Here is a 26,782-nt window from a genome sequence, read left to right on the forward strand (position 1 = left end):
GGTTAGTCAGGCGCTTGCCAACAGGACAGGAGCAGTGGGGAGCTAGATTAGCCATAATGCTGTCAGTATGGCGTTGTTAACTCACCTTGTCTCCGTCTTCTCCTGGGGGTCCAGGAGGTCCTCCAGGTCCTGGCAGACCCACAGGTCCCTGAATACCGTCTCTACCAGCTGGGCCTTGAGGTCCTTTCTCTCCCTAATTGTTTAGCACAGTACAATACATGTCAGTCACGCTGGAGGAACTCTTGTAGGTAAAATATAGCAAGCAATCATTGTGTCACAATTAGCTTTTTCTATATGCTGGAGAAATCTCCAGAATGATCTTACCGGTCCACCCTTCTCTCCAGCAGGTCCTGGAGGTCCCTGAGGGCCAGGACGTCCGGGGAGTCCAGTAGGTCCGGCGGGGCCAGCGGGACCACGCTCACCAGGAGAACCCTACAGGATTCAGGAGAACCAGATAGAGCTATCAGAACGGCTGAGCAAAAACATTATCGGAGATATGACAGGTTTTAATATTGAAACAGAATCTTAATATCAGGCAAATCTACAGTACCAAATAGGTCAAACCTGTCTTACATAAGTAGCTAACTATGCATATCATTATATTATGTAACAGCCTGGCACAACTGATGGTATGAACACAAGTTCCAGAGACGGAGACAGAATACAGAAGGTGAGAGCAAGAGTGAGAGAATGGGAGTGAATGGAGAGGAGAGGAAATTGAGGATGTGGATGCGGTGGTTTGTACTCACAGCAGGACCAGGTGGGCCGTTAGGGCCTTCATTCCCTTTCAGGCCATGAGCCCCCTGCAGAGAGAGATAAAATGAAGGCTTTAGAAAACAAACACATCTGTTGGAGAAGCACACATCCTTCCTTACACTGGACTCCCTGTCTTCAAACAGCCTCAGCGTGAGCTGGAAAACCTCCCATAGCCCCCAGACTGGAGGCTGAGAGAATACAAGGAGGAAAAGTATTCACAGAAGCTGCTTTTAACTCCTAAGGTTTATAGTATAAAGGAACTGGAGTATCCCATCATGCCCTGGTGTATTTCTGCATCCTAAAGCTGAATGTAAAGCTATTTCTGTTGTTGATTGCTTGCTAACAAGTCTGCAGTCACAAAATAAGTGTGGATTGCATAACTATCAGGACTCGACTTTTCTCAAGTTTTAAGAAAGCCCAGCACACACTGTTCTTCTCAAATGCCCACTCAGGGATCTGATATCTTTTCTGATATTTTAAAGTTCACATTTTTCTTATAACTATAGTTATGAACCCAGAACTATTATGCAGCAATTAAGAAGCAGAGCTGTGAAAGGTATTGGATCTGTGAGGAGCTTTTTTACTCAATCGGAGCAAAGAGCAATACTAACCACAGGGCCAGGCAGACCTCTCTCTCCAGGGAAACCTCTGGGACCAGGGGGGCCATCCTTACCGGCTGGGCCAGAAGGGCCTGGGTCGCCCTGTGGGGCAAAGCACAACACTATTAATCACATCCCAATCCCAACACAATGCTAGAGACTCTGTAAAGCTATATTCTGAATTGGAACATAAAGGTATGTGTATGATTCAAATTCAGCTTATTTGTGTTTGGTTTAGATTTAGATTGAAGCCTATCATGATATGTCAGTTTTGATTGTATAATTACCCAGCATTTCATTATGTATTATGCTGGTATATGGAAAGAAGTTATGAGAGGAAGTTCAGTCCTCACCTTGGCTCCCTCTTTCCCTGCAGCTCCAGGTAGACCCTGCTCACCGGGTGGGCCTGGGGGTCCAGGGTGGCCCCGATCTCCCATCGGTCCAGTCTCACCTGTTGGTCCCTGCGGGTGAAAAGAAAAGTTACAATCATAAAGCTGCTAAACGGCCAACGAGAGAGGAGGCGTGAAGACGAGAAGCTGAGATTTTAAGAGAAAAGCCACAAAGAACAAAGTGAGCAAAGCGAGTGATGAAAGTACAAAAAAAAAAAAAAAAAAAAGGTGTTATAATTTCTCCTTGTGTAACAGAGGACGGGGAGGCTGAGCATTTGCTGTGTGGGAGGCCTGCTAGTCATGACGGCCGTATACAGCTGTGTATCATCAATGTTCTCGATTAGCATTAGCAGAGCGACTGGGAGGAAATGGCTGTTGAACATGCATGCATAATGGATGAACAGTCCAATGCTAATATCAAAGAGGATAAACAACACTTAAGTCAGGGCTCATGAGATTTAGGTATGAGGGTAAATCCCTCTTTATCTGCAGAGCACTAAGAAAATCCATATTGTGGTATCTTAATGACAACCTAATGGTTTCTGATAGCACCTTATGCACAACAAATCAACAACAGTACAGTCACCACAACATAGATCTGAGATGATGATGTTTGCTGAGTGCCACTTTAAGATGTGTGTTATTAGCCGCTGCTTAATAGGGATTTGTTTTCTTCACTGCTCAATGGGCTAAAATCACTTGAGTGACTCAGAGAAGCTGTGCCACCCAATCAATACAAATATGGTCACATTCGTATTCGTTTCATGTCACCCAACGTACGGGTAAATTAAGTCATCAGTGATATCCGTAACACCTATTAAGCGACAACAGAGAGAGATGGTGTAATTGTGACTCACCTGAGGTCCAACCACACCCGGAGGGCCAGGAGGTCCGGTCTTGCCTTGGAAACCCTGTGGATGACAAAAGAAGAAGAAGAGTGGGGATTGGCATGACACTGGCTTAGTAGAATATGGATCGATACATGTTCAGTAAAGAGTTTTCCTCACAGTCTCTCCTCTCTGTCCAGGGTGTCCAGGCAGTCCGTCTTTCCCGGCAGGGCCCTGAAGAACACAGATAGAGAACATCAGCACGATAGTTTCTGCTGTAGTTCATAAATGTTAATGTACAGGATGACAAAGGGGAAAAAAAAGCATGGTCATTTTACACTTGTGTGGTGCATGGGTTTGTACTCACAGGTGGGCCCTTTAGTCCTGGGAATCCAGTTGGTCCCTGAGGCCCTGGCAGACCCTAAAACAAACGACACATGACTTCTGATCAATAATCATTTGCCTCTTTTGGAAACATGAGTTGAAAGACTGAGACTGAAATGAGACTTAATGTCAGTATGATGGATGGTACATACCCTCTCACCGGGAGGTCCTGGAGGGCCGTCGCTTCCTGAGTTACCCTAAAGGGGCATCGGGACAAAGAGGACAGATGAATTAAACCAATACACAAATAATTAGGTCCAAAAGCTTAGTCGTGGATCACTTGTATAACAGTAAATACAGTAACTGTGTCATCGGAATATTCTGTGCACCTTTGGTCCAGCTTTTCCTGTGGGTCCTCTTGGTCCTCTCTCTCCACGAGGTCCCTTGGGAGAAGAAAGGGAGGCACAAAGTGATGAGAATTATGGAGAAAAAACCCTTCGAGATATTCCTGACCCTGAAATGTCGTGCTCTCCATCTCAATCCCTCAGGAAATTTCAGCTAGCCGTGTCGAGGCTGAACGGCCATTTGCATTTTCACAACGGGCCACTCAGGTGTCGTGCTAGCCAACTGTATGTAAGCACCGGTCAGCTGGGTAAGACTAACCGTTGGTCCTCTTTGTCCCCGTGGGCCAGATTTTCCTGCTGTTCCCTGCGGACATGAAGAACACAAATGAGGATCAAAGGGGTGGCACTCTGCCCAGTAACAGACCGCACCCATAGACCTGCGCAGATGAATGAATCTAACACCAATAGGCCAGACACATTAACATTTACACAGATTTCAATACAACTGGACCCTTTAGGCTTTCAGGGCTGATCATTTTTCCATTAATTAGAAAGCAGTTCCTTCTAAATTACACTCAACATTTATCATGACTTACATTAGATTTGTTATTATCTTAAAATAGAACATTATAATTAGTCAAATATGCACAATATAATGATTTCACAGCAGCATTACAGCTACAGTTGCTCTATACAACTTTAATGAGAAAAACAATTACATCTTTATGTGGCTTTTAAGAGGTACAAGTAAGTGCTGTGAAACTGTATTAATGCCACTATCATCCCTCTCTGCCTGGGAGCTCGGTCTCATAAACCTTCACGAATGTTTTGTGAAGATGAAAAGCTTTGCGTGCCTTGCTCCACTCATGGTGACAAACCATTACTCTTACAAGCAAGCTAATGGTCCATCCCTTAAACAAAGAAAATGAAACATTGCTCAAGTACCACAAAGTGATAAACAGCCTTTTTGGCGGATTTGGATGCTCTTAAAAATGAGTTGTGCGAGTGGTAATGAAGAAGGAATACAATTGTCTTTTTGTCCTTGTGTAATCTTTACTTTAGGACCATGCAACTCCCTCCATGTTGATAAATCTGGGGCAGAAACAGGAGTCTGTCTCCAGTGCTGTGCCCGTATTGATCCACACCTCATAGGAATGAGAAGAATAATAATAAGTCTTACTGACATACCCGAGTTCCTTTCTCTCCGTTTGCACCAGGGAAACCTTGGAAACCCTGAGATCCCTGTGTGTGAGAAAGAGAGTGAGAGAGTCAGCATTTGTAATGTAGAAATATTACATCCCATGTTTCTATCCTGAAATATCCCAGGCTTATTAAAAGCAGTAGGAGATGGGATGCAGTATAGAGCAGCAGTGGTCGATTGTTGTGGTATTAGGAGCTGAAGACTGACACCAATCGACGTACTTAAATCCCCGGCTCTTTGATCAGGGAGTTTCAACCATGTCCAACTGTCAGATTGCTGCCCTGTCTAAGAAAGGCTAAGGCGTGGGCCATGAACAGTTCAACAAAGTGATCTTCACATACACATATATGCTCTCTCTTTATCAAACACACAAACAAACACGCATGTGAATGGTAAATGAGAGACTTTTGGCCTACAGAATGTGTCCCTCATCCATAGGATTTTATAATTGTTCAGTATTGTGATCAATGAGCAACGATGTTTGGACAATACCTTTGGTCCTTGTCTTCCTGGGTACCCTGGCAATCCGGGAACACCAAGTTTACCCTGTCAATGAGAAAAGCCACATTTGAATTATGTCAAACCGTGTGTACCATATGTTATGTCTTCATAGGGATGGGTGCAATCGATTTTGTTTCTCTTGCAAAGCATCTAACACTGTTATTTTGCCCATTCCCACACAATATAATTCAATATTGCATGGTGAATTCTTTGTCATGGTCATACAAGAAGTATCTAATATTCACAGAACTTGTGTGTTTGTCAGTGATGCAAATGGAGTCATACAATAAAACAAAATATCAAGGCAACACCTACATTTTTTTTGAGATCTTAAAATATTCTTCAGGTTCACTCAGTACCATGCCACCTTGAATGCAACAAGAGTAAGCTGCAATAGGCCTACAATCTGCTATACATACCAACATATGTAAACAAATACATGATTGACATGCTATAATCCCAATAAGACAACATTAGAACATGAAAAAGTGGAAAAGCACATGCTGAACACAGCAACATTTACTGGAGCCAGCTCAGTGCTCAGCGTTTCAAATCAAAGTTGAAATGTTGGCTGCTGTGCTGCTCTAATAAAATATCTAAATTACTCAACTGCTAACTCGTGTGCGCTTCTGCTACCCAGATAGAGATCAGCGTCTACATTTCATGCACCTGTCCAAACAATGCTGTGTAACCTACATAATGCAAATATATGTTCAATTCAAATTGTGCACTCCAGCGGGGAAAAAGCTAGCACAGTTACTGTGGTTACTGTAGTCTGTCTGCAAAGTTGCTCCAACTCCTTGTGCTCATTGGCTCATGAGTTGCCAAGTCAGACTTTGCCTGAGCCTGTAAGCATACTCTCAATGCTAGTCTCCATCTGTGAACGTTCACCAACGCAGTGCTGTTCAAGCCAACTTCTGGGCCTTAAGTGAAAGTGTTTTTCACCAACAATAGCTCTCCATGTGGTCAATTTAACAACAAAGAATGCTAAAAACTGAAACTTTTTTTGTGTTGTGTGTTCAGGAAAGCTACACCAAAACACAAGAGAATGATTGGAAAACTATCTCCTTTTCAAGCCCTGTTGAGACATCATCCTAGATCACACATGGGCCTCTGTAGTGCATCTGCATACATTCACTGTAGGAGCAGAACTGCCCAGAGGAGCGAGAGCTTACCTTCTCACCAGAGGAACCAAGAGGACCGGAATCTCCAGGGAGACCTGAGCGACCCTTGGGCCCCTCGGGACCATCTTCTCCTCTGGGTCCCGCCGGTCCGAGCTCTCCCTGTGTCGCAAAAGCCAGGAGAACGTTAGTGTCCAATATCATACACCTAAATACTTGATGTATCCACCCAGTCATCATTGAGGCAGAATACATATAAACACTCTGAAAGCACCTTGTAAAACCACATCATACAGTATATTTTGTCTTTTGTCGTTTCCCTTATGCTCAGGGACGTGTGAAGTCATCTCATATCTTCTCATACTGTATACATTCATTTTACATCTTGTCATATCAAACACAAAGGGATGACTCACATCGTACTGGAATATACTGCATCTTCATCTTCATGTTCATGTAATATGACAGATGCAGCACGTGTGAAAGTACATAAAAGATTCTTCTGGCTGAGCACACAAGCCTGTCCATTTGGGGCGATGGCTATTGCCTTTGAAAATGTTGTGAGTATGTAGCTGCTAAAGGAACCAACTAAGGCCATTTCCCCTGCTGCCTGCCCCTCATAGCAGTTATAGGGGTCCTGTTATTGCCTCCTTCTGTAAGTGTGCTCCCCTTCTGGGCTCCTATAGAGCCACTAGCAGGCCACCAGCTAAATGACAGGGTACAAACTCACTCTGACAACCAGCCGTTGCTGCGGAGACCCAGTGGTGTGTGAAAGGTATCTAGTTAAAGGCTTGTGCACAGTTGCACAAGCGTGCAAACACACACACACACACACACACACACACGCTCTCTCAAGTACACATAAAAAGGCATCAAGCAAACTGTACTTGACTCACACTTGCAAGCTCATCAAACAGAGCACTTTAAATTGAACACACACACACACACAGACACAGACACACACACACGCACATTTCATAAGCATGCTTGAAAATGAGGCATTTAGATTCCAGTCCATGCAGAGTGTCTCTTCTTGAGCACAGGGCCTACTCAAATCTCTGCTTTCATCCAGATCTGCTACATCTCCAGAGGAAACAGGCTGGAGCCCCGCGTCTTTCTCTCGGGTTTGAAGGGGTTTAAACTGCCATTGATTTCTTCTTCCTTTTTCCACTCATGTATAGAGAGCCTGGTCAGGGATTGGGGGGGTTTGATGTTTGAAGTGAGGTCCAGGGCGAGTTATGTTTCTCACTGTAAAAAGGTGGTTTCCCTAAGACTTGACAGGGTAAACCCCTGATGCAGTTTGGAGGGGGAAGCTATTCCTTGGCGCACCTGTCAAACCTGTCCTTTCCACTCAAAGTCGCTTATGGGTAAGAGTGATTGGAAAGTGGCAAAGGGGATAGAGAAGAAATTGGAGACTTTGTATACACACACACACACACACTCACTCACACAAATGGCTGGCGAAAGGAACAACACCTTATGTTTACTCATTACCCACAATTCCACAGTGGTCACAGAGGCTTAGGCCATGAGGGGCTAACGTGACAAGAGTGGTCGATACATTCAATCAGTTCAAGTAAAGGTCACCTCCCCTTAGACCTTGCTCAATGACTGTTTTGGGTGTATTTTTTTTAAAAACCTATCCAGCTGCAGTTCATTAAACTGAATTGTCTACTCTGTTCAATTCACTGACAATGAATGGCCGAGGCCAGCAGTCACGATGTGGCGAACACATATCATCTAAAAAAAATAAAAACAAAAAAACAGTCTTACCCGGTCACCCTTGATGCCCATATCTCCTTTGAAGCCAGGGAAGCCATCCTCTCCCTAGGAGCAAGAAAAATAAAGGAGACAGAAAGGGGAGGATGTAATGAATGGGAAAGAATTGGATGATACAGATGTTGAAAACCATTTGCGTGGTGTTCACACACACTCGCAGTCTCCTCGACATTCCCTGTTGCCATAGAAACTCTAGATTTTTTTTCTACCAACAAAATTCAGATAAGGCTTCCAAGTATGAGATCTACAGCATATCATCAAAATCTTCTTTATCATTATCATTACGATGTTTCAAAAGTTTCATCACCACCACCATCATCATCATCATCATCATCATCATCATCTACCTGTTCATGTATGTGTATGTAACCATTCAAAACATTTTGAGTCATCCACAGTAAGAACATAGCATGCCAGAATGTCTCTGAATCTCAGAATCTCACCCTCTGACACACAATCACTCTCAGCCAACAGTCTGTACTCTCTTACCTTTTCACCCTTGTTTCCTTTCAGACCCCGCACACCGTCGGCTCCCTATGAAGCAAGGACATACACAAGTTATTGACTGATAGGGGTAATGTTGGACGGAAGAGACGGGTTGCACTGTGAGTAAGATTCACTCCCACCATGCGTCTGTCACTTAAAGCCAGGGGGGCATTCATATAAACATGATGATGAACATGATGTTCTTCTAAAATGGAGAAAGGTTCACTGAGTGTCAAGGTAATGTGAGAGCTTCTGCAACTGACACATCAATCATCAATATCTGTGCTATGGAAGCGATATGGTACGGTGGGTACATTTGTCTGTGTTTGGCTGTAGATCAGAACTGAAAAACATGAAATTCTCTATTCTGTTCTGTATTCTGAAACCCTGTATCTTAGAGCTATGTCTTGGCTCATGTATGCACACTTTCCCAGAGAGAGGAGACTTCGAGCCACGTGACAGGGGCCAGTCAGCTGGATGTCAAGCCACTGGTGTGATCTGCTCCCTCAGTGGAGGCTTTAATGACTTTGACCTGTCAGCCCCTCTCTGCAAGGGTTATTTGATGGGATTTCTTTTGTCTGTGTTTCATCAGCTAGTAATGACGCCAAATCAAGAGGACGTCTGTGCGCCTTGAGCCTTTAGGTCTTATCTGCCACCACGTTCCCAACTACAGACTAACCCCAACATCACCCTACATGAGCTAAGATATGAGTTCTGCAAAGTTCTGCAAAGATTAACTTCCAATCTTAATCATAGTGAGATTTTTTTTACATCTCTGCTGAGAAACAACTGAACCATTCCAGACAATACTTTCAAGGGAACACAATTCATTATTATTACTATTATTGGGAAATTGGGGCTTCTAATTAGCAAAACTATAGCTCTTCACAAATCTTGCAAATCATAATCCAACCCTCAATACCAGTTAGATAAGATCATGGGGAACTATTACCCCATAATATCTGTTAATTGCAGCTCAGCACTAGGTAATGATATTAAGAATTCATCCCAGAGCAGTTGATCACAAATAAACTCACCTTCACGCCTCGGGGCCCAGGATAACCAATGGGTCCTTGAGGGCCAGCAGGGCCCTGGAGAGAGATGGGTGTTTGGTGAGGGCTTGTTACACACACATACACACACTCACTCACGTGTGCATGCACAATGCTAATGCAATCTACATTAATGCAAAATGTTTAATGCAAATATGTATGAACCAGGGGAGAAAGAAGGGGGAGGAGAGAAGGAACCAGACAGAAAAGTGTAAATGAACCAAGAAAAAGACATGAGTGAAAGAACACATACAAGCACAAAAAACATACTGAGTAAGGAAAGAGAGAAGAGAAAAGAGAGAAGGAAGGAAGGAAACTTACCAAGTGTCCTTTCTCTCCATTGGGTCCCTCCTTTCCAGGGTGACCCTGTGAATTATTAAGAGAAACATTAATTGCATCTCATGCCAGGATAATTACCATCATAAATACTACACCACTCCCTATTACTGAGGGATTAAGTTGTAAAACTATTAGAGGATGTATCAAACTGCAAAAGGCCATTTGAATAGGAGCCTTCGGAGTTCAATCTCATTTGGGATTTCTCCTTAATGCACAGTATTATAGAGGCACTACAGGCTATTACTGGGCTCTTAAAGCCAAGGCTGTCTTGGAATCCACAATAAAAGACACACGTGCGTGCACACACACACACACACACACACACACACACAGATATACACAAACACATCCTCACACACAGACACACTTACACACAATAGAAAATTCCAAGACACAGAAACACACACTGCTAATGCACACATGGATGTCCAGTGAAGAAAGGGTTGAGGGAAATTGATTTCATTCCCTTGAGACAAGGAAGCTCTGCAATGCCTCTGATAGGTTTTCAGTGATGGGAGAGACAGTGAGAGAGAGAGAGAGAGAGAGAGAGAGAGAGAGAGAGAGAGGGGCAGGGAGGGAGAATGGAGTCTGAGAGAGAAGAGAATATTGAGGTTGATGGGAGATGGAACAAATGGATGAATAAAAAAAAAAGAGCGTGTAAACGGGGAAGAGCTATTTCTACTCTAAAAAAGACTTTGGAAGCCATTAGAGAATCAGAGGACATCATATAGCGATCTCGCTCATCTATCTCTCTTTCCTCTCGTTCACCAAGTCCCCCATTTCTCACAGCATCGGTCCCCCCGTCCCTTTATCTCGCCCTACAGCTCTTCATCTTTCACACCCTCTCTCCTCTCCCTCTCTCCTGTCATTAGCACAGGTGTTTTCTGTGAGGGGGTGGGGGAGAGAGAAGTGTGTGTGAGTGTGTGTGAGAGCATGGGAAAGAGAGAAAGAGAGAGAGAGAGAGAGAGAGAGAGAGAGAGAGAGAGAGAGAGAGAGCGAGAGAGATTGTTGTTATTAAGGGAACAGGGCAACATTGTCGGATGAAAAATGTGCAGAATATGAATGAATGTATATTCCTCTAAAAGCTCTATTTCTAATGGTTAAGTTCTATTTTGCTGATTTATGTTTCCTCAGAAATATGGAAATACAGACAGTGGACGGAGACAGAGAGAGAGAGAGAGAGAGAGAGAGAGAGAGAGAGAGAGAGAGAGAGAGAGAGAGAGATGTTCATGATTGGAAACTCTTTCCTGTCATTATAGATATTGGTGATTACATACTGTTAATTACATTTTGTATACTGCTTATGCAATAATGTCCGATAAACAGTCTTGCCTATGAAGTCATTGGCTTGTGAATTGTGTGTGTTGGAGAGACACAGTTAGAGAGGAAGAGAGAGAGGAGTGAGAGAGAGGCTGCTTTGCTTGCATGTCTCTCTCTCTGCATGTAAGTATATAATATATACATATATATGAATATGTGAAAAAAAAAAAATATGTGAGTGTCTTTCTTGGGGTCAGACACTCACCGGTGGGCCATCAGCTCCTGGCATTCCTGGCAGACCTGGCTTTCCAGTTGGGCCCTGATAAGAAGAGAAGACAAGATGTTAGGGCAACTAAGCCATCGCAAACTAAGACAAGACAGGGGAATCAAAGGCTGTATGCATCATAGCAGCTGATGCAAATATAAACTATGGAAAAAATGCCATTGGACATAATTTCCTTGCTCTCATGAATTTCCTTCAAAATTCTGGTGCAGCACCACTAAAACATTATGATGCATAGACACGCTTTACTTCTCCAAATGATTCCACAACCATTCACTGACCAATGAAGAGCACACACACCATGTGCTACCATGATGCTAACCCTCATACACAAGCACTTAGGTTTGGGAGACTTTTGTGTGAAAGATATTAATGACCTGTTGACTTAGCTATACAAAGATTTATTGCAAAGAGTATCTAACTTACAAACAATTCACCCTAGCAATGCCACAGCCCCAAAAAAAACATGCTTCCCAAAAATTTGGGAAAGAAGACAGTTGATGCAAAAATACAAAAAGCTGAGTATGTATTGCAGTATTAGACTGCTTACAGAGACAACAAAGACAATTTGTGATATCTATTAAATAATATGCTGGTATTCGTTATGATGTCCTGCCAATTAAAGCAGAGAGAGTCCATGATCATCTGGGGTGTTTTTTTTTATTATTATTATTTTGGAGTGCCCCAAAAGAGCCAGGAGGGACCAATATCCCTCCTGTTGTGTTGCATCGAGTGGCATGGTGGCATTTATGAGAGTTGTGTTAGACAGTACATTACATTTTATAATATATTATCTTTGTATTTCCTTCTATTTCATTTCAACAAACAGCACGGCCTACTAATATTTAATTTGTAATCAGGGAAACATAATATCTGCATTGTTCATTCTCTGCATTCAAACTATTCAATAATAGACTGAATACAATCCATATAATTTGGCAAATGCGATTTACCCCAAATTGGATTAAAATGTATCAGGATTAAAATCTATCTGCCGACTAGGCACTATTTGGTCCTGCATGGGGAATGGGGACATGTTTGCATAATAGTCTGATAAGCATCTGGGGAGTGAATAAGATAGTAACTTGGGTTTAGCTCATGCAAATGAACGGAACAATTTCCTGCAATTTTATGGAATTTGGGTCTCTGTCTATTTACATTTTATCAAGTTGGCAGTTTTGCTTGTAGAGTTGGCAGATATTTTTCACAATAGATTATATTATACTGTGGTTTATCAGTGGCCGTGTGAAATAAATGGCTCTTACCTTCTCTCCTGGAGGTCCGATGGCTCCCTGGGGCCCTGGAAGTCCCTGTGGAGAAAACACAACATATGTTTTTCCTTTTTGGATCAGAGGGAAATGACATAACTGACACATAACTCTGAAGTTCTTCCTGTATCCTGTTCAGAATGACCAACTCAAGATCGGGCACAGCTTTAAAACCAAAACGAGAATGTGTTAATACTGACCTGGGCACCTGGGTTGCCTTGCTGTCCAGGGGGACCTGGCTCTCCTTGAGGCCCCTGAAAAAACATAAAGCATTGTTTTTAGAAATCTCATGATTAACACAGCGATTAATTACTTTATTTACCTGAATAAAACACACTCCATGTGAAGGTACAAGTGATTTGTTGTTCCATAAATGTCAGATAAAAGTGTAATGTTGCTCTAAAGAGAAATAAATTAGGATCAGTCCAGCAGTGGGCTGAAGATTGAGTCTGTGTCACTACATTATTACTTTCTCACGCCAGGACAGCCCATAACTTTTGAAAAACATTACCGCATCTTGCCCTGGCTCAAGGCAGAGGACACACACACAAACACCCGACTTCTCACACTTACTTTCCTAATGAAAGAAACTGCTGAACCTCAAACTCAAAACACTTTCACTCTCAGATAATTGACAATCAATTATGTTCCCCCAGTCCAAGAGTCTGGGAAAGATGTGGATCCTCCATCTCTCCCTAATTGGAGCATTCCCAGCAGACAGACTGCTCCAGCCAGGCATTCTCTCATTATGGCCAGGCGCCCCCAGAAATGGACCTGGAATAATACAGCCGGCCATGGTGGACTTCTCAAATGGGCCTAAATACAGCCTAGTCTATTCTTGATTAGCTACAAAGTATCTTCTGAGTGTATCGGTGTATATGTTTCTGTGTGTGTGTGTGTATGTGTGTGAGTGAGTGTGAGAGAGAGAGAGAGAGAGAGAGAAAGAAAGTGAGAGCTTATGAGACAATTCTGTGCATTTGAGGGTGAAATAGAGAAGAAGAGAAGAAATTGGTGCATTTTTGAGTCTGTGACGTGTGTGTGTGTGTGTGTGTGTGTGTGTGTATTAGACGTTCAATCAATTCCAACTTCACTTACAATGTTTCCTTTGGGTCCAGAGTGGCCATCCATTCCAGTAACGCCCTACAGCAGATGAGATGAACACCGCTCAGCACATACAGAGCAAACATACAGTATTCCACTACTGGGAACACTCCATCACTTCTGCTGGACCTCACTCAGCTCAAGAGACAGATAGAAAGAGATTCTCCTAATATAATACAGCACCACAGACTGTATACCCTCACCCCACATGCTCCATGCAAACTGAGTCGGAGTGTGATTTATTGTCTTTATCATTTTTAACATCGTGCACAGGATAGCAGTTTAAAAGCTGGCTGATTGATATGCACTGTCCATGCAAAATTAAATGAAACAATATAAACATAAAGTAAGCTGTAACAGAGGCAGATTTACTCTTTCTTTTCAAAGCTAAACTCAATAACAGTGTGCTGGATATATTGAGTTCTGTATTTCCCTGTGGGTTTTGTTTGCAATGTCTTTTGTCCCTGTTTCCTATGAGATGGTAAAAAATGGATTTTGCTCCATAAACAGTAAATCTATGGAAATAATGCGGGCATGAAATGGTGAGAGGAGAGCGTGGGGACTTACAGGGGGTCCGGGAGGTCCCTGAGGTCCCTTTGGTCCCAGCAAACCACGGGGCCCCTGGGGAAAGAGGAGAATGAGATTTTGAATGATATCAAAGCTGTGACAGAATTCATGAATTATAAAACATGCTCGGCTAAATCAAGTTTGGAAATTACACTTCTGGAAACAGCCTGCCTTATCAAATGTCCTTGAGGATATTCTACTGTCAGATTGTGAGGGAAAGCTGAAACTCCCTTGTTTTTTACGCTTCCGTTCCCCCATGGCTGTGCCTATCAAAGAGTGCTTTGAATTTCAGTGCTTTTGCCTCACAGTTACAGCTACCTAGCAAGAGGTATTGTCCTGGCAGCATGGATCCAAACCAATGTAGCACACCCTGGTGGCCAAAATAAATCATGGCAGTAGATTTCAAGGGCTTTCTGATGGTTTCTCCCTCCCTATCTTTTCCTCCCCGTGGGGAATATCCCGCCTGCGAGAGTGGGAAGCTATTATAACAAGCTTGATGTGAGCTGCCTGAATTTCTCACCTCCAAAGATTCTCTCTTGTACAGATGAGGTGCCAAGGAAGCCCGAACAACATATACTTCTCAACAATATACCGCTTAAAAATCTCCATCTATATGGATTAAAACAGCGCCTACGATCCGCGAATGATATATGATATCATTAGGCCGCATCACTGTTCACTAACAGTGACATGATGAGAGTGGGACCTGAGCTCTCACAGAATCAGTGTGAGATTGTAGGATAATGAATGCGATCACTCACTGGTTCACCAGGGAGTCCCCTGGGTCCGATCTCTCCATCATCTCCCTGGGAAACAGAGAGAGGAGAATGGGTCAGAATGTGGCACAGACGAGCACATGAATGATAATAGAGGAGAGGGTGAGGATAAGTGTGTGCGTGTGGGGGGGGGGGGGTGATGATGCAGTGAGATGGGAAGAGAGGGGGAGACAACACAGACAGCAGGGGAGGTGAAAGGAGAAGGGGAGCAAGAGGGGATCAAGTTGTGAGAGTGAGGGGTGATAGGGGGAAACGGAGAGAAACAGGGAGAAATAGCAAGTAAAATGAGGATGGCGATAGTCATTTCTGCCCCTCTTTCGGTGGCAATATCAACCACAGACACCGGACATGCAGACCACACTCACATCAGACACATGTGTACACACTCTATGTCACCAGCGCTCTCTCTTTCTCTCTGAGACGCACTCATACACACGCAAAGAGAGGCTCCCAGGAAAAATAAAAGGAAAAGGAGCAGTGTGGGAGGATAACTCAGAAATGTATAAATGTATGTAAATCTCTATGCTCACTCTCTCTCCATCCTCTCCTGTAGCACCAGGGGGTCCAGAGGGTCCAGGTTCACCCTATGAGAACAAACAGAAACATTAAGCCGTAGCACACGTGACCATGAACATACAGACGTGCACAAAACACAAACACACACTTTTCACAAAACAACAAAAACGTGAGACTTACTCTGTGTCCCTTTTCACCAGGAAGCCCAGCCAGACCGTCAAACCCTCGGTCTCCCTGATGGGCAGAGAAAACAACTGTTTGAGTTGATGTAAAAGGTATGATAAAATATGGAGCATTAAATAGGATTCAAGTCATAAAGTCATAAAAAGTGGTAAAGTTATGAAGTGATGATCATTATGATGAACAAGGTACCTTGGTTCCAGTCTGTCCCGGCATGCCTCTAGCACCATCAGCTCCAGCACGACCCTGTGAAAAACAACAGTTACAGTATTAACAGGTAAGTCAGGTCAGTAAAAAAAGACAATCGTTTACTGACTACTACCCAGTGCAGTCTCAGTGTGAGAAAGAATACTTATGTGTGCATGTGCTTTGGTGTGGGCAACTTGGCATGGGGTCACACTTACCCTTCTGCCAGGCTTTCCACCAGGTCCAAGGGATCCCTGAGGTCCGCGGGGTCCCTGAAAAAACCAAAGGTTTAGTATCAGTTAGTATTCAGATCGCGCTTGCTAGGGTGTGTTTAGTTTTCTATTTTTCAGAAATGTTTAGTTTTAGTTTTTATTCTATTTAGTTTCAGTTTACGTTTAATATTTTGATATCTCTTACCTGAGGTCCCGACTCTCCAGACTCTCCCTTCAGTCCTGACACACCGGGAGGACCCTAAACAAAACACACATTCACTAAGCTTTAAAAGACACTAAACCAATACATGGGTTGTTCATTGTTCCATTGATTGTGAGTGTGTGTTTGTCATTTGTGATAGATACCAGAGGGCCGGGTCTGCCAGTCAAACCCATTGGGCCTGTGGGGCCACGCATAGCCAGCTGAAAATGGGAAAAAAAAAATGTTAGGCAAACAATTTAGTAAGACATAAAAGTAAAATTGCATTGTTGTATGGTTAAACGTACAGTGCATGTTTACCCATTCACATGTCAGTGAGTTTCAGGGTATGAATGTGTGTCTGTGTGCGTGTATATGAAACCATGCATGCTTGTGTGCAACCATGTGCATAAGTACGTGAGTGTATACATGAACATATGCATGTGCAATATGTGTCCATGAGGTTTATGTGTGAACCGTACCCTAGCCTGCTGCATGATGGCTTGCATCTGGGCCTCCTGTGCTGATACAGCAGGTCCCTTCTGTCCAGAGTCACCTCCAGAGCTGAACCGGAACTACGGAGGGAATCATTGATTGGTGAGACAGCACTCCAGTAAAGATGATTCCAGTGCACAGCGGGCATTGCCAAAACATAAATGAAAAACCAAAGAAAAATTAGGCAACTGGATGAAGTGCTGGCAGCAGAATAAATCTTTCAGTCTATTTATTGATGCCTAAGACAAAAAAATATCCTTAACATTTATTTAAAACACTGTACCTGTCTTCAAACTATGCAACAGATGTTGAACTAAGCATCCAGCTGCCAAGCCAACACCATCGAAGGCTGTGCTACAAAGCAAGAAGCCTTGTGACCTCTACTGGCATCTAGTGGTGATAAGTGAGTATTGCACAATAGGTGAATAATCAAGCATGTGGTGCAACATAGAGCTGTTTCTGCCAGGCATCTTGGGTTGGGTTACATAGCACAGTCCTCAGGAGGCTGACTGTTGGTTGCTTTACAGATGCATAACAACACAACAGTGAAATACTGGGCAGGATTTCACCATCACATTAATGTTGTTACCAGGAAGCAAAATACAAACAGTTGATTCAGAGCATAGACTACAGGGCTGAGTCAGATCTACTGCAGCTCACACACCATAATCTATCTATCTAGAGCAGAAACTTTTCACAACTATCGCACAAATTAAACTTTTCAGTCTAGGTTTCTGCTGAGTGTGATAATGTATTGGCCCTTCTCTTTGCAATCTCAGTTCCTCTCAAACGTATGCTGTTGCTTCTTTGTCTGTCTGCCAGCCTGCTTGTTTGTCTTTGATTCTTTCCTTTGACTACTGTATGTTTCTCTCTCCATCCTTTTCACGCTTTCTCTCTATCCCTCTCTAATACTCAGTGCTTAACTGACATTCCTCTGCATCAAGCCTTGAACAAAATGTTCTCTTCACATCCAGTTGAGGACTGCAAGGGTTTCTTTAGCTCATGACAGATTAGATCCTGTTGTGCCCGGAGAAAAATGGAGAAAGAGGACACATCACTAGTGGAAAGATGTAACTGGAAGTTTGAAGAAAAACACAGGGCCAGACTACGGGGTTTAGCCTTGTGTTGACTCCACACTTTGAGTGCAGAACAACTAAAAGACAAAAACCCTCTGGTGCTTGCTAACAATGGTAAAACAACAATGCATGTTTCTCATTAGGGCTGGAGCTCGAGGATCAGATTTCAAGGAGAGCTTTTCGCCAGCGGATACACCAGACCGGTTGAGTTCCTGTCCAGACAGAGCCTGCCACATGGCTCTCCCAGACGGCTCTGTGGACCCCTGAAACCACAACCACACATCTGCACAACTAATCAGGGCTAATAGCAGCAGCGCTAGCTATTTACCAAGAAGTAGGAGAAGAAGAAACTAAAAAGTTAGCGACAGCATTGCTTTGCTTCCCGTCTGAGGTCAAATGTCTTCCACCTGATAACTTTCACTTAAATGTGGAAGCAGTTAGGTCTATGATGGGGGAGAGGGTCCTATGATAATGTAGGTAAAGGTTTATGGAGTCCAAAGTGACAGAAGGAGAGGATGATCATTAGGGATGATCACTGCTGTAGGGGGCTGCCTCTGTTACTAATAGGATCCACAAGGGGATGCTAGAGCACAAATTTGCATTACAACAGACGGTGAGGGACAGGTCCATCAAGGAGAAGCGTTTCAAAGGAAACTCCCTACATTCCACTGGATTATGTAAACCTGTTGTCCAAGTTATTGATAACACAGAAACACATATATCATACTTTACTTCAAACAAGACTCATAGAACATAGAGCCAGCTGGAGTAGGAGTCAGTGGGCATAACACAGAAGGGTGATTTAAGGTGGAGTAAACATGAAAACTGAGATTTTTTTTTTTTGCTATTTTACAAGATAAGCAATAATTTAATCAACTTACAGGCAGCATCAGGACAGTTCCAGGGGGTCCTGGCAGACCATCAGCACCAGGAAGACCAGGGCGACCGGTAGGACCCTTAGACACAGAAAGACACAAACAAACACACACACACACACACACACACACACACACACACACACACACACACACACACACACACAGAGGTGAGGTTATGGTCTATGTCTCTATAGCTCAAAGGTTTAGTGTGACAGATACCAGCTGCCGCTTATTACTTTGCCATGTCCTGATGGAGACAGTCCCTACTCACCCTCTCTCCAGAATCTCCAGGGCTGCCTGGTGGGCCAGAAGAACCTGGGGGTCCAGGGAGACCCTATTTTAAACAAAAGATGCCATTAGACCCTCATACATATATAAGACAACACAAAAGCAATATTCAAATTCACTTGACTAAACGTTCCACCCTATATCTTGCAAAATGCTCACACATGGTGGAAAGGAATGTATGAGGCAATGTTCAGTTGTTCAGCAGATCAGTTGTAAATCTTTTGTGGGCCCCTCTGTATTTGTCTATAGCTCAGCACTTAAATGGTTGCTTTCTATGGGACTCCCATCTCCAGGGTGTCAAGAGCAAGCGTGTCAGAAAAAAATCTGTCTAAATAAATAATTAACTTCTTAAACATCTGGGCAAGTCCATATCTCTCCGGGGGGACTGTTCTGCCACTCCCTTTGCTTTAGGATTCAGCTCTGCAAGAATCACACTTGTGCTTTTGCACTTCTCAATCTTTTTTTTCTTTTTCTTTTTTTTTTTCTTTTTTGGTTACACTCACTCCACTGGGAAAGTACTGAACTTAGAATATTCCTTCCAAAACCCCACAGGAGAAACATAATATAAGAAGCATGGGGTTAGATATAAACTATGAACAACTGTTATTGATCCACTGAGATTATAAAGAGTAATGCCAGAGTGAGCAAGAGGGAGAGAGAGGACAAGAGAAAGAGAGGCAGACACAGTGACAGAGAGAATATGAGACAGGTTGACTTACTGTTGGCCCTTCAGGCCCAGGCGGACCCTCCACCAGCATTCCCTGAAACACAAAAGCACATAAACACTCATCAGATACCACTAGAGTCACCTCTGTTTACTCTCACAGGCTCATTCATAAGCTGTGTGTATATTTACATGTGTGTGGTATGCAGATACGCTCACAAGCATAGCCATGATGGTGTCTTAAAATGCATTGTGTCCATTCATGGTTGCGGCTGAGGCATAATGCGCACATGCATACGTGTCCCGACACAGCTGCATATCAACTTTCCATCTGAGAGTCTTTGCTAACTTAATGTAAATTCCTGCCTGTCATTTCAATTCTGCTGGCAAGTAATCTAGGGGGAACAGGAGGGTGAATGATAGGAGGAACACAGAGGCAACATGCCCTGAAGTGCTCTCTGAGAGGCAGAACAAGCCAAGGGAACTACTGATGGGACAGGAAGAAGATGTGAATTCATCCACATGGGCCAATCAGATCTGACATGTAACATATAACCAGGTAAACTGTCTATTCTTTTAAATATATCCCATGGGAGCTTCTCCTGTATGGAATAATTTCCATACAGTAGAAGAATCTGTATTTCTACCATATATCCCTACAGTCAAAAACAGCGGGCCATCTCAGCTTTGTGTGGAGTCAGCACTGGCACTGACTCACACTACAGATGCATTGTTGTAGCTCGGGGGCTACAGAGATTTCTCTTTGTTTGTTTGCTATTGCGGTGACATTTTGGTTTCTCGCTTTGTTGTGGGGACAGAAACCCACACGATATCCAAACCTATTTGAATCATGTGATTTCAGCATTTTTCCATCAACCCACGAACCCTTTCGCTCTAAGCTCCTTCAATGGTATTTTTTGGAGTAGAATGACTTCAACTGGTCTTTGACAGTCCTCAGGTCATGGCGAGAGTGAGAGAGGGAGAGAGAGAGAGAGAGAGAGAGAGAGAGAGAGAGAGAGAGAGCATGATTACAGTGATGATAGGTGCCCCACAAGAGCTGATTGCTCTGAGATGTATTAGGCTTAGTGGATGATCATCAAGATAGAAAGATAGTGTGTGTGTATGTGTGTGTGTGTGTGGAGACATCTAGGAGATGGGTCGGCATCAGTATTGTGGGGGTGCGGAATTGGAGTGGTGTCTCTGCTTTTTGCTTGTTTAGAATCTGTGCAAGAGAGATAGCCAACAGGCCAATACTGGGTGGTAGTGTGCATGTCCACATGAACACGGACATAGATAAAGGCGTACTTGCATACACGCATGCACCGCCTTCCGAGAGGTGGTCTCTCTTACACACACCCTCCTTTACTCTCTCACACATAAACATGGAAACACTTAGTCACACAGGCATGTATACTGAGCAGAGCCCAGTGACATTTGTTTGAAGTGAGCCAGCTGTAGCTGTGTTGGAGATGGAGGCTATACGATACAGGAAATCGTTCCAAGGAAATCCCCAGAAAAATGGGATTTCTTCAGGTATTTGGGATTCTAAGACCATGTCCGATGCATTTTTTTGGCAAATATATACAAGTCATCCTCATCTTCACACTGGTACCTGTGCATGTGTGAGTAGATGAATCGACTCCACCTGCTAGGACTTCAGACAAATCTGAGGTGGTTTGCAAGGAGGCAGGAAAGTCTTTGAGTCCTTGTATTCCCTCCCTTCCTCCATCTCCCCTTGTGTTTACCCTGGCCCACATCGTGTTTAGAGATCCTTGACAATCCTTGCATGGCCATTCTCCAAATGTTTATGCTGTAGTCCTGATGACCAGCCAGGAGTGGAGCCTTGCCCAAGGACACTGCAGGAGGGGTCTGGTAAGCCCCAGTGAGACCTAACCAGTGTGTTTGGCCATAGGATTGAGTTGAGGGATGGGTCGTGTTTAGATGTGGATCACACATACGTACTCTCAGATATAAACATCCACACACTCCCATATGCACACAGGCACACGCAGCCTACATCTGTTGCTCAAATCTGTTGTTCAAATAATGATACTCACAGGCTCAATAACAGCAGGCTCTCCCTTCTGTCCCTTCTCACCGCGAGCTCCGTCAACCTACACACCAAACACACAGACACAAACATAATATCAGCCCCCTCCTCTTCATCACCCTCATCCTCATCATCCTATCCTCCTCATCTTCATGATCATGTCTTTGGCAGTATGTCCTTCCACTATTTTTCACCTGTCCGTAATACTCATCGGTCTCAGCAGGCAGCACTTTGCCCCCTTTGTCTCCATAATCCAGGTCGCCATAGGCATCGTACAGGTCCTGGTCCATATCTCCATAGTCGGTGATGTGCTCCTCCTTGAATCCATCCAGATCCGTGTAGTCCCCCTCGCCGTCCACACCCAGGCCCTTTCCTGTGGCGACGGACCCCCCGGCTCCGGCCCCGGCGCTGGCCGATCCGCCTCCAGCACTGGAAGATCCTCCTCCAGTGACAGAACCGCCTCCTACAGACACAGAACCACCCCCAGCAGATACAGAATCTCCTCCAGCAGACCCGCCCCCGAGGGTGATGGTACTGCTGCTACTGCTTCCTCCACCACCGAGGTGATCTGTGCTGCTGCTGCCACCGCCTCCTCCACCACCACTGATGTGCACGGTGCTGGTGCTGCTGCCTCCTCCACCACCCAAGTGAACTGTACTGCTGCTGCTGCTGCCGCCTCCACCAATGGTGTAATGGCCTTCCTCGCCATATTCATATCCATCGCCGTAGCCGTCATCGTAGGAGCCTCCCACCTATAAAGACAGATTTAGTTATAAAGCTGCAACACTGTGGGATACAACCTTACAGGAACGTGGGATTCATTGATTCTAAGGATACACAACCATTTTTTTCAATATACAGCTTCTGCGAGACCGACCAGTCACACCAACAACAATTGCAATGCTAGCGCGGTTAACGGCAACTTACTGAGGTTTTGTTGCTTGTCATGGTGATTGACGTTCCTCCTCCAGTGGTGATGACCCTGCTATCGATGTCGCCCCCGGTGCCCAGGTCGACCTTTGACCCAAGCCCCAAGTCCAGCTCGCCCCCAGTGCCCGTGCTGCTGATGGTGACGCGGCGAGAGGTGTCGGGCGCTGCCGTGGACTCGTCGTAGTAGGTCTCGTAGTTGCCGTAACTGTCGTAGCTGTCATAAGGGCTGGTCTCCTCCCCGTAGGCGTCGCCTCCAGCATTGGCGGCACCCGCAGAGCCCACCGCAGAGCCGGACGACGAGCCAGTGGAGATGGAGGTCACCACTTTGCCCTCGGCACTGGCAGCACCACCCCTGGAGTTAGTCACAACTTCCTTCACCGTGGTGACCACCTCGTCTCCTCCGGTCACCTGAGAGGCATAGTAACCGCTGGTCAGCGACAATTCTTGCATAGCTTTCGATCGCTAATGATTTTGATCATTTTCATGCTTTTCAGAACAATAAGAAATAGGCATAGGAAGATACGTTGAGGAAGAAGATTTCCATATTAATGGAGAGAGGGTCCATTTGAAACTTAGAATGTTTGGACTAGCATAGATCAGACCAAGAGTGACCAAGAGGCTACCTTGACTTCTTTCGCGGTTGTCTCCTCAGTTTCAGGGGTTGATTCATAAGGCTTGCCTTCCATGTCCTCATAGTAAGGGTATTCATAGTAGTAGCTGTCCTCCTCTGTGTTCTATAGGAAATAAACATAACATTGAGAGAGAAAGAGAGAGAGAAAGAGAAAGAGAGAGAGAGAAAGAGAGAGACAAAGATTATATATTGTTGTTGATGATTAAAAACATGAGTCATTAAATCTGTGCTACTGTGCTGTTATTGCTACATCAGTCATCTGGATGAGAGGCCGGCTGGGTTCATGTGCCAAAGATCAGTCATTGATCAGAAGACAGAATGCTGCCTTCCTGTCCTTCCTACTCCCTGCACCCTTTGCAGTGCTGTATCTCTCTGCTGCAACTTGTTACAGCTGAATGACAAATCACTTTTCCACTGCCTTCTACACCTTTAAAAGACAGCTGAAGTTTTCTGTGGACCCACTAGGCATATTGACAGGCCCCAGGACACAGGAGAGGTCAAGAGGAAGAGGTTATGAATCGGTGGCGGGTCGGTCGTTTTGATGTAGTGGCACATTGATTGAAAGGAATTTGAAATATACTCAGATGCATGCATGATTGGTTATTTCCCAAGCAAAGGTGAAAATCAATCATCACTTTCATCTGTTAATAAAAATGACAGTGGTTGTGCACGTAACATGCTGAAAAAATTCCCGTCCACCTTTTAACACTGACGCATCTTTACACTTTATTGGTATTCAGTGTGGAAAATGGTACTGTATAGGGATGCAGGCTTAGGCAGGCACCGCATCATTCCTGCATATTATTAACTAACTGCATAGCATGATAAGCTTTTTCTCTTCAGTCAGCACTTTCCTCTGGCAGAGTGCAACTCTTTTCCATCAGCCAAGCATTCACATTAGACTTTTCAGCATTAGATCCAACTAAGATCTGATTAGGGTATTAGAGACAATTATGGATTATGGGAAATTTATTTCATTGAGTATGTCAGCCATGAGAGGATTTGGTGGTTGTCTTCACTGAAAGCCCTAACATTGTCCTAATAGTGACCTCTGAATGCAGCTGTCCCTGAATAATTTGCAAAAAATCCACATAAAAATGCAATAATTGCTCTTAGTCACGAGTCAGCCACTATGTTATAGTTTAATAGTTTAGTTAGTTATAGTTATAGTTTTAATGCCTAGAGTTACGAGTAAATATGGACATATTAGAGTGGTAAAAAAAAAGAAATGAGCAGATGAAATAAAAGTTGAAAACATCAAGGCACTCACATATTCGTCTGTGTTGGGGTCCTGGTTCTGCGGCTGGTCGGGAACGGGCACTTCACAATCGGGGCTGTAGTGCTCACAGTAATCATAAGCAGCGCGGTGGTCTGCTACAATCATTAGCTGCTGGATATCGCCCTGGAAACCACAAGAAACAGGAAGTCTTGAGGCTCGCTGAAAACACGGGAAGTTGTTATGGATGTAAACAAACAAGCAAAGCACACAACACTGACATAGAAGCCCCACACTCAGCGACCCTGAGGCAAGAATGAACGTATGTAAACAAATAAAAGATGAGGGAAAACATCTGTGCGCAACATTGCCACACACAGAACAAGCATGTCCTGAAAGTAGGTCAAGTCGGGGGAACGCAAGGGCGACTAGATGACAGAGAACTTTGTCCCGGGTCCAACAGTGTCACATCGCATCAGAGCCGAGCACCAGAATGTGAGACAAACAGCTTATAGAGGAGAGTCTGGGCTGACAAGAGAACATGGAATAACTGATTTAAAAGTAGCTGCAGACTATGACACACACACACACACACACACACACACAGTTTGTCTTTATTTTCACAGCACATGTAAACCCTGCCCAGTTCAGAATGGGAAATGAGTGATTTTGCCTTCAAGCTCATCAGGTAAGACAAATGGATCTGCTTAGCGTGTGTAACGTGGAGGACAGGAGCAGACCTGCACATACACACATATCTCACCGGAGCCATTTGACTTACAGAGGCAAGTACATGGGATAGGGGTGGGGGTGGGGTGTGTGTGTGGGGGTGGGGGTGGGGGGGGGGGGTGGGGGGGTGGAAGCAGTGAGTAGTAGCAGAAGTGGTATCGAAGGGAAGGGAAGGGAGAGAGTGAAAGAAAGAGAAAACTCAAGGCAGATATAGAATAGAGACAGACAGAAAACGAGCAAGAGAGAACAAGAAGGAGAGAGAGAGAAAAGAGGAGAAAGGCTCAGAAGGATCCCCAGGCTGCATAGGGAGCTGGGTGTGTGTTTGCCACATGTTTCTGGATAGAAAGCTTACAGCACCGAAAACACTGTATTGTATCAATCCAAACATGTCCCGATCACCCTTCCAAATCCAATGATGTCATTCCACATGGCTCAAATATAGTGTCAACTTAGTTGATACAAATATATTTTCAGCGGTACGAGTATCTTGAAACTACACAAATTGTCTACTATGGGAACGGATTTCTACAGAACATGAAGTGTTTTTAATTATGTCCACTTGCCAAAAGTCTGAAACCCCTCAGCAAGTCCTTCCAACTGCAATTCTCCATGCATAGCTCTCTCTTCTGACTAACAGACATGGATTTCATTTGTGGTCTAACCAGTGACAGTACATTGAGGAATACTAATTCCACTCGCTAGTACACTTGAACATACCACATAGAACTCCCTGTCTCCGATCCTTTAATAATCCTCTCGTCCTTGCAAAACACTCCAGGAGATGATGTTTCCTGCTCTGTTTCTTGGCTCATGCTATCACTGGGGTTTATGGTGGATGCAGGAAAACAAATCCCAAAACTTCCTCCAAGACAGTAGAGCTGCTGGTGTAGCCATTACACAGCTCTCCCGGCCGTGAGCTCAAAGTTCCCAGGAAACTTTGCTCTGACATTGAAAGATCTAAATTTGAACGCAGGCATTCATTTGATAACCATAATTGTGATGGAAGGTCTCTGAGCCATTTGTACTTTTGAGCCGTTTGAAAGCTTTGTCTAAAATGAGCATCCATAGGGGGCTGGACTTGGTATCAGTTTGACAGTCTGCCTCTCCCTCATCCTGGCAAGTCTGTGTGTCACAGCTGCGCCGAGAGGGGATGATGGGATTTCAGTGTTTGAAATGAGGTCACATTCAGTGAGGAATAAACCCTCTACACAACAAGACAGCTATATAGAGAAACTAAGTCTGAAGGATTGCAACTGCTTTCTTATTCGCATACCATTCTCCTCCTGGTCTCCCCCTCTCTCCTTCTCCCAGAGCAGCAGGAGGAATCCCAGGGTAGATCCTGACCACAACTGGCGTGATCCTGATTTTACCCAGATGAGATACTTAATCATACACCGAAGCATTAATGAGAACATCCTCGGAGCGCTGAGAATATCACCGCAGAATATGTTTAATGATGTGTACACACACATACACACACATGCAAACAGAGAGAGAGAGAGAGAGAGGAAGAGAGAGAGAGGCGTGTGCAAGCCTTGAAAGAAATGTGTCGTTATAAG

The 26,782-nt window shown here is 44.2% G+C and overlaps 1 protein-coding gene across 6 annotated transcripts in view; it reads right to left on the reverse strand.

The window, feature by feature from the left end:
* Nucleotides 1-26,782, reverse strand: part of col5a1 (procollagen, type V, alpha 1) — a 75,281-nt gene that overhangs the window by 15,238 nt on the left and 33,261 nt on the right. For 2 of the 6 annotated variants that reach the window (XM_071528331.1, XM_071528330.1), the window contains exons 5-43: nt 24,549-24,680; nt 23,271-23,381; nt 22,645-23,055; nt 21,912-22,469; nt 21,725-21,781; nt 19,723-19,764; nt 18,987-19,049; nt 18,719-18,793; nt 16,749-16,841; nt 16,434-16,490; nt 16,273-16,326; nt 16,074-16,127; nt 15,862-15,915; nt 15,670-15,723; nt 15,504-15,557; nt 14,959-15,003; nt 14,198-14,251; nt 13,625-13,669; nt 12,730-12,783; nt 12,527-12,571; nt 11,244-11,297; nt 9,701-9,745; nt 9,365-9,418; nt 8,331-8,375; nt 7,836-7,889; nt 6,117-6,224; nt 4,933-4,986; nt 4,428-4,481; nt 3,559-3,603; nt 3,285-3,338; nt 3,108-3,152; nt 2,939-2,992; nt 2,752-2,805; nt 2,602-2,655; nt 1,709-1,816; nt 1,368-1,457; nt 750-803; nt 325-432; nt 86-193 (exon numbers count right to left, since the gene is read on the reverse strand). In XM_071528331.1, coding sequence (XP_071384432.1) covers nt 86-193; nt 325-432; nt 750-803; nt 1,368-1,457; nt 1,709-1,816; nt 2,602-2,655; nt 2,752-2,805; nt 2,939-2,992; nt 3,108-3,152; nt 3,285-3,338; nt 3,559-3,603; nt 4,428-4,481; nt 4,933-4,986; nt 6,117-6,224; nt 7,836-7,889; nt 8,331-8,375; nt 9,365-9,418; nt 9,701-9,745; nt 11,244-11,297; nt 12,527-12,571; nt 12,730-12,783; nt 13,625-13,669; nt 14,198-14,251; nt 14,959-15,003; nt 15,504-15,557; nt 15,670-15,723; nt 15,862-15,915; nt 16,074-16,127; nt 16,273-16,326; nt 16,434-16,490; nt 16,749-16,841; nt 18,719-18,793; nt 18,987-19,049; nt 19,723-19,764; nt 21,725-21,781; nt 21,912-22,469; nt 22,645-23,055; nt 23,271-23,381; nt 24,549-24,680 — 3,354 coding nt within the window. Of the gene's footprint in view, nt 1-85; nt 194-324; nt 433-749; nt 804-1,367; nt 1,458-1,708; nt 1,817-2,601; nt 2,656-2,751; nt 2,806-2,938; nt 2,993-3,107; nt 3,153-3,284; nt 3,339-3,558; nt 3,604-4,427; nt 4,482-4,932; nt 4,987-6,116; nt 6,225-7,835; nt 7,890-8,330; nt 8,376-9,364; nt 9,419-9,700; nt 9,746-11,243; nt 11,298-12,526; nt 12,572-12,729; nt 12,784-13,624; nt 13,670-14,197; nt 14,252-14,958; nt 15,004-15,503; nt 15,558-15,669; nt 15,724-15,861; nt 15,916-16,073; nt 16,128-16,272; nt 16,327-16,433; nt 16,491-16,748; nt 16,842-18,718; nt 18,794-18,986; nt 19,050-19,722; nt 19,765-21,724; nt 21,782-21,911; nt 22,470-22,640; nt 23,110-23,270; nt 23,382-24,548; nt 24,681-26,782 lie in introns of all 6 variants that reach the window. The other 4 variants (XM_071528333.1, XM_071528332.1, XM_071528334.1 and 1 more) reach the window with 3 other exon arrangements.

The sequence above is a fragment of the Centroberyx affinis genome, unplaced genomic scaffold (assembly GCF_046629955.1).
Source record: "Centroberyx affinis isolate AG114_WGS23_722 - 3 ecotype Tasmania unplaced genomic scaffold, CSIRO-AGI_Caff_v1 ptg001662l_1, whole genome shotgun sequence".
NCBI lineage: Eukaryota > Metazoa > Chordata > Actinopteri > Beryciformes > Berycidae > Centroberyx > Centroberyx affinis.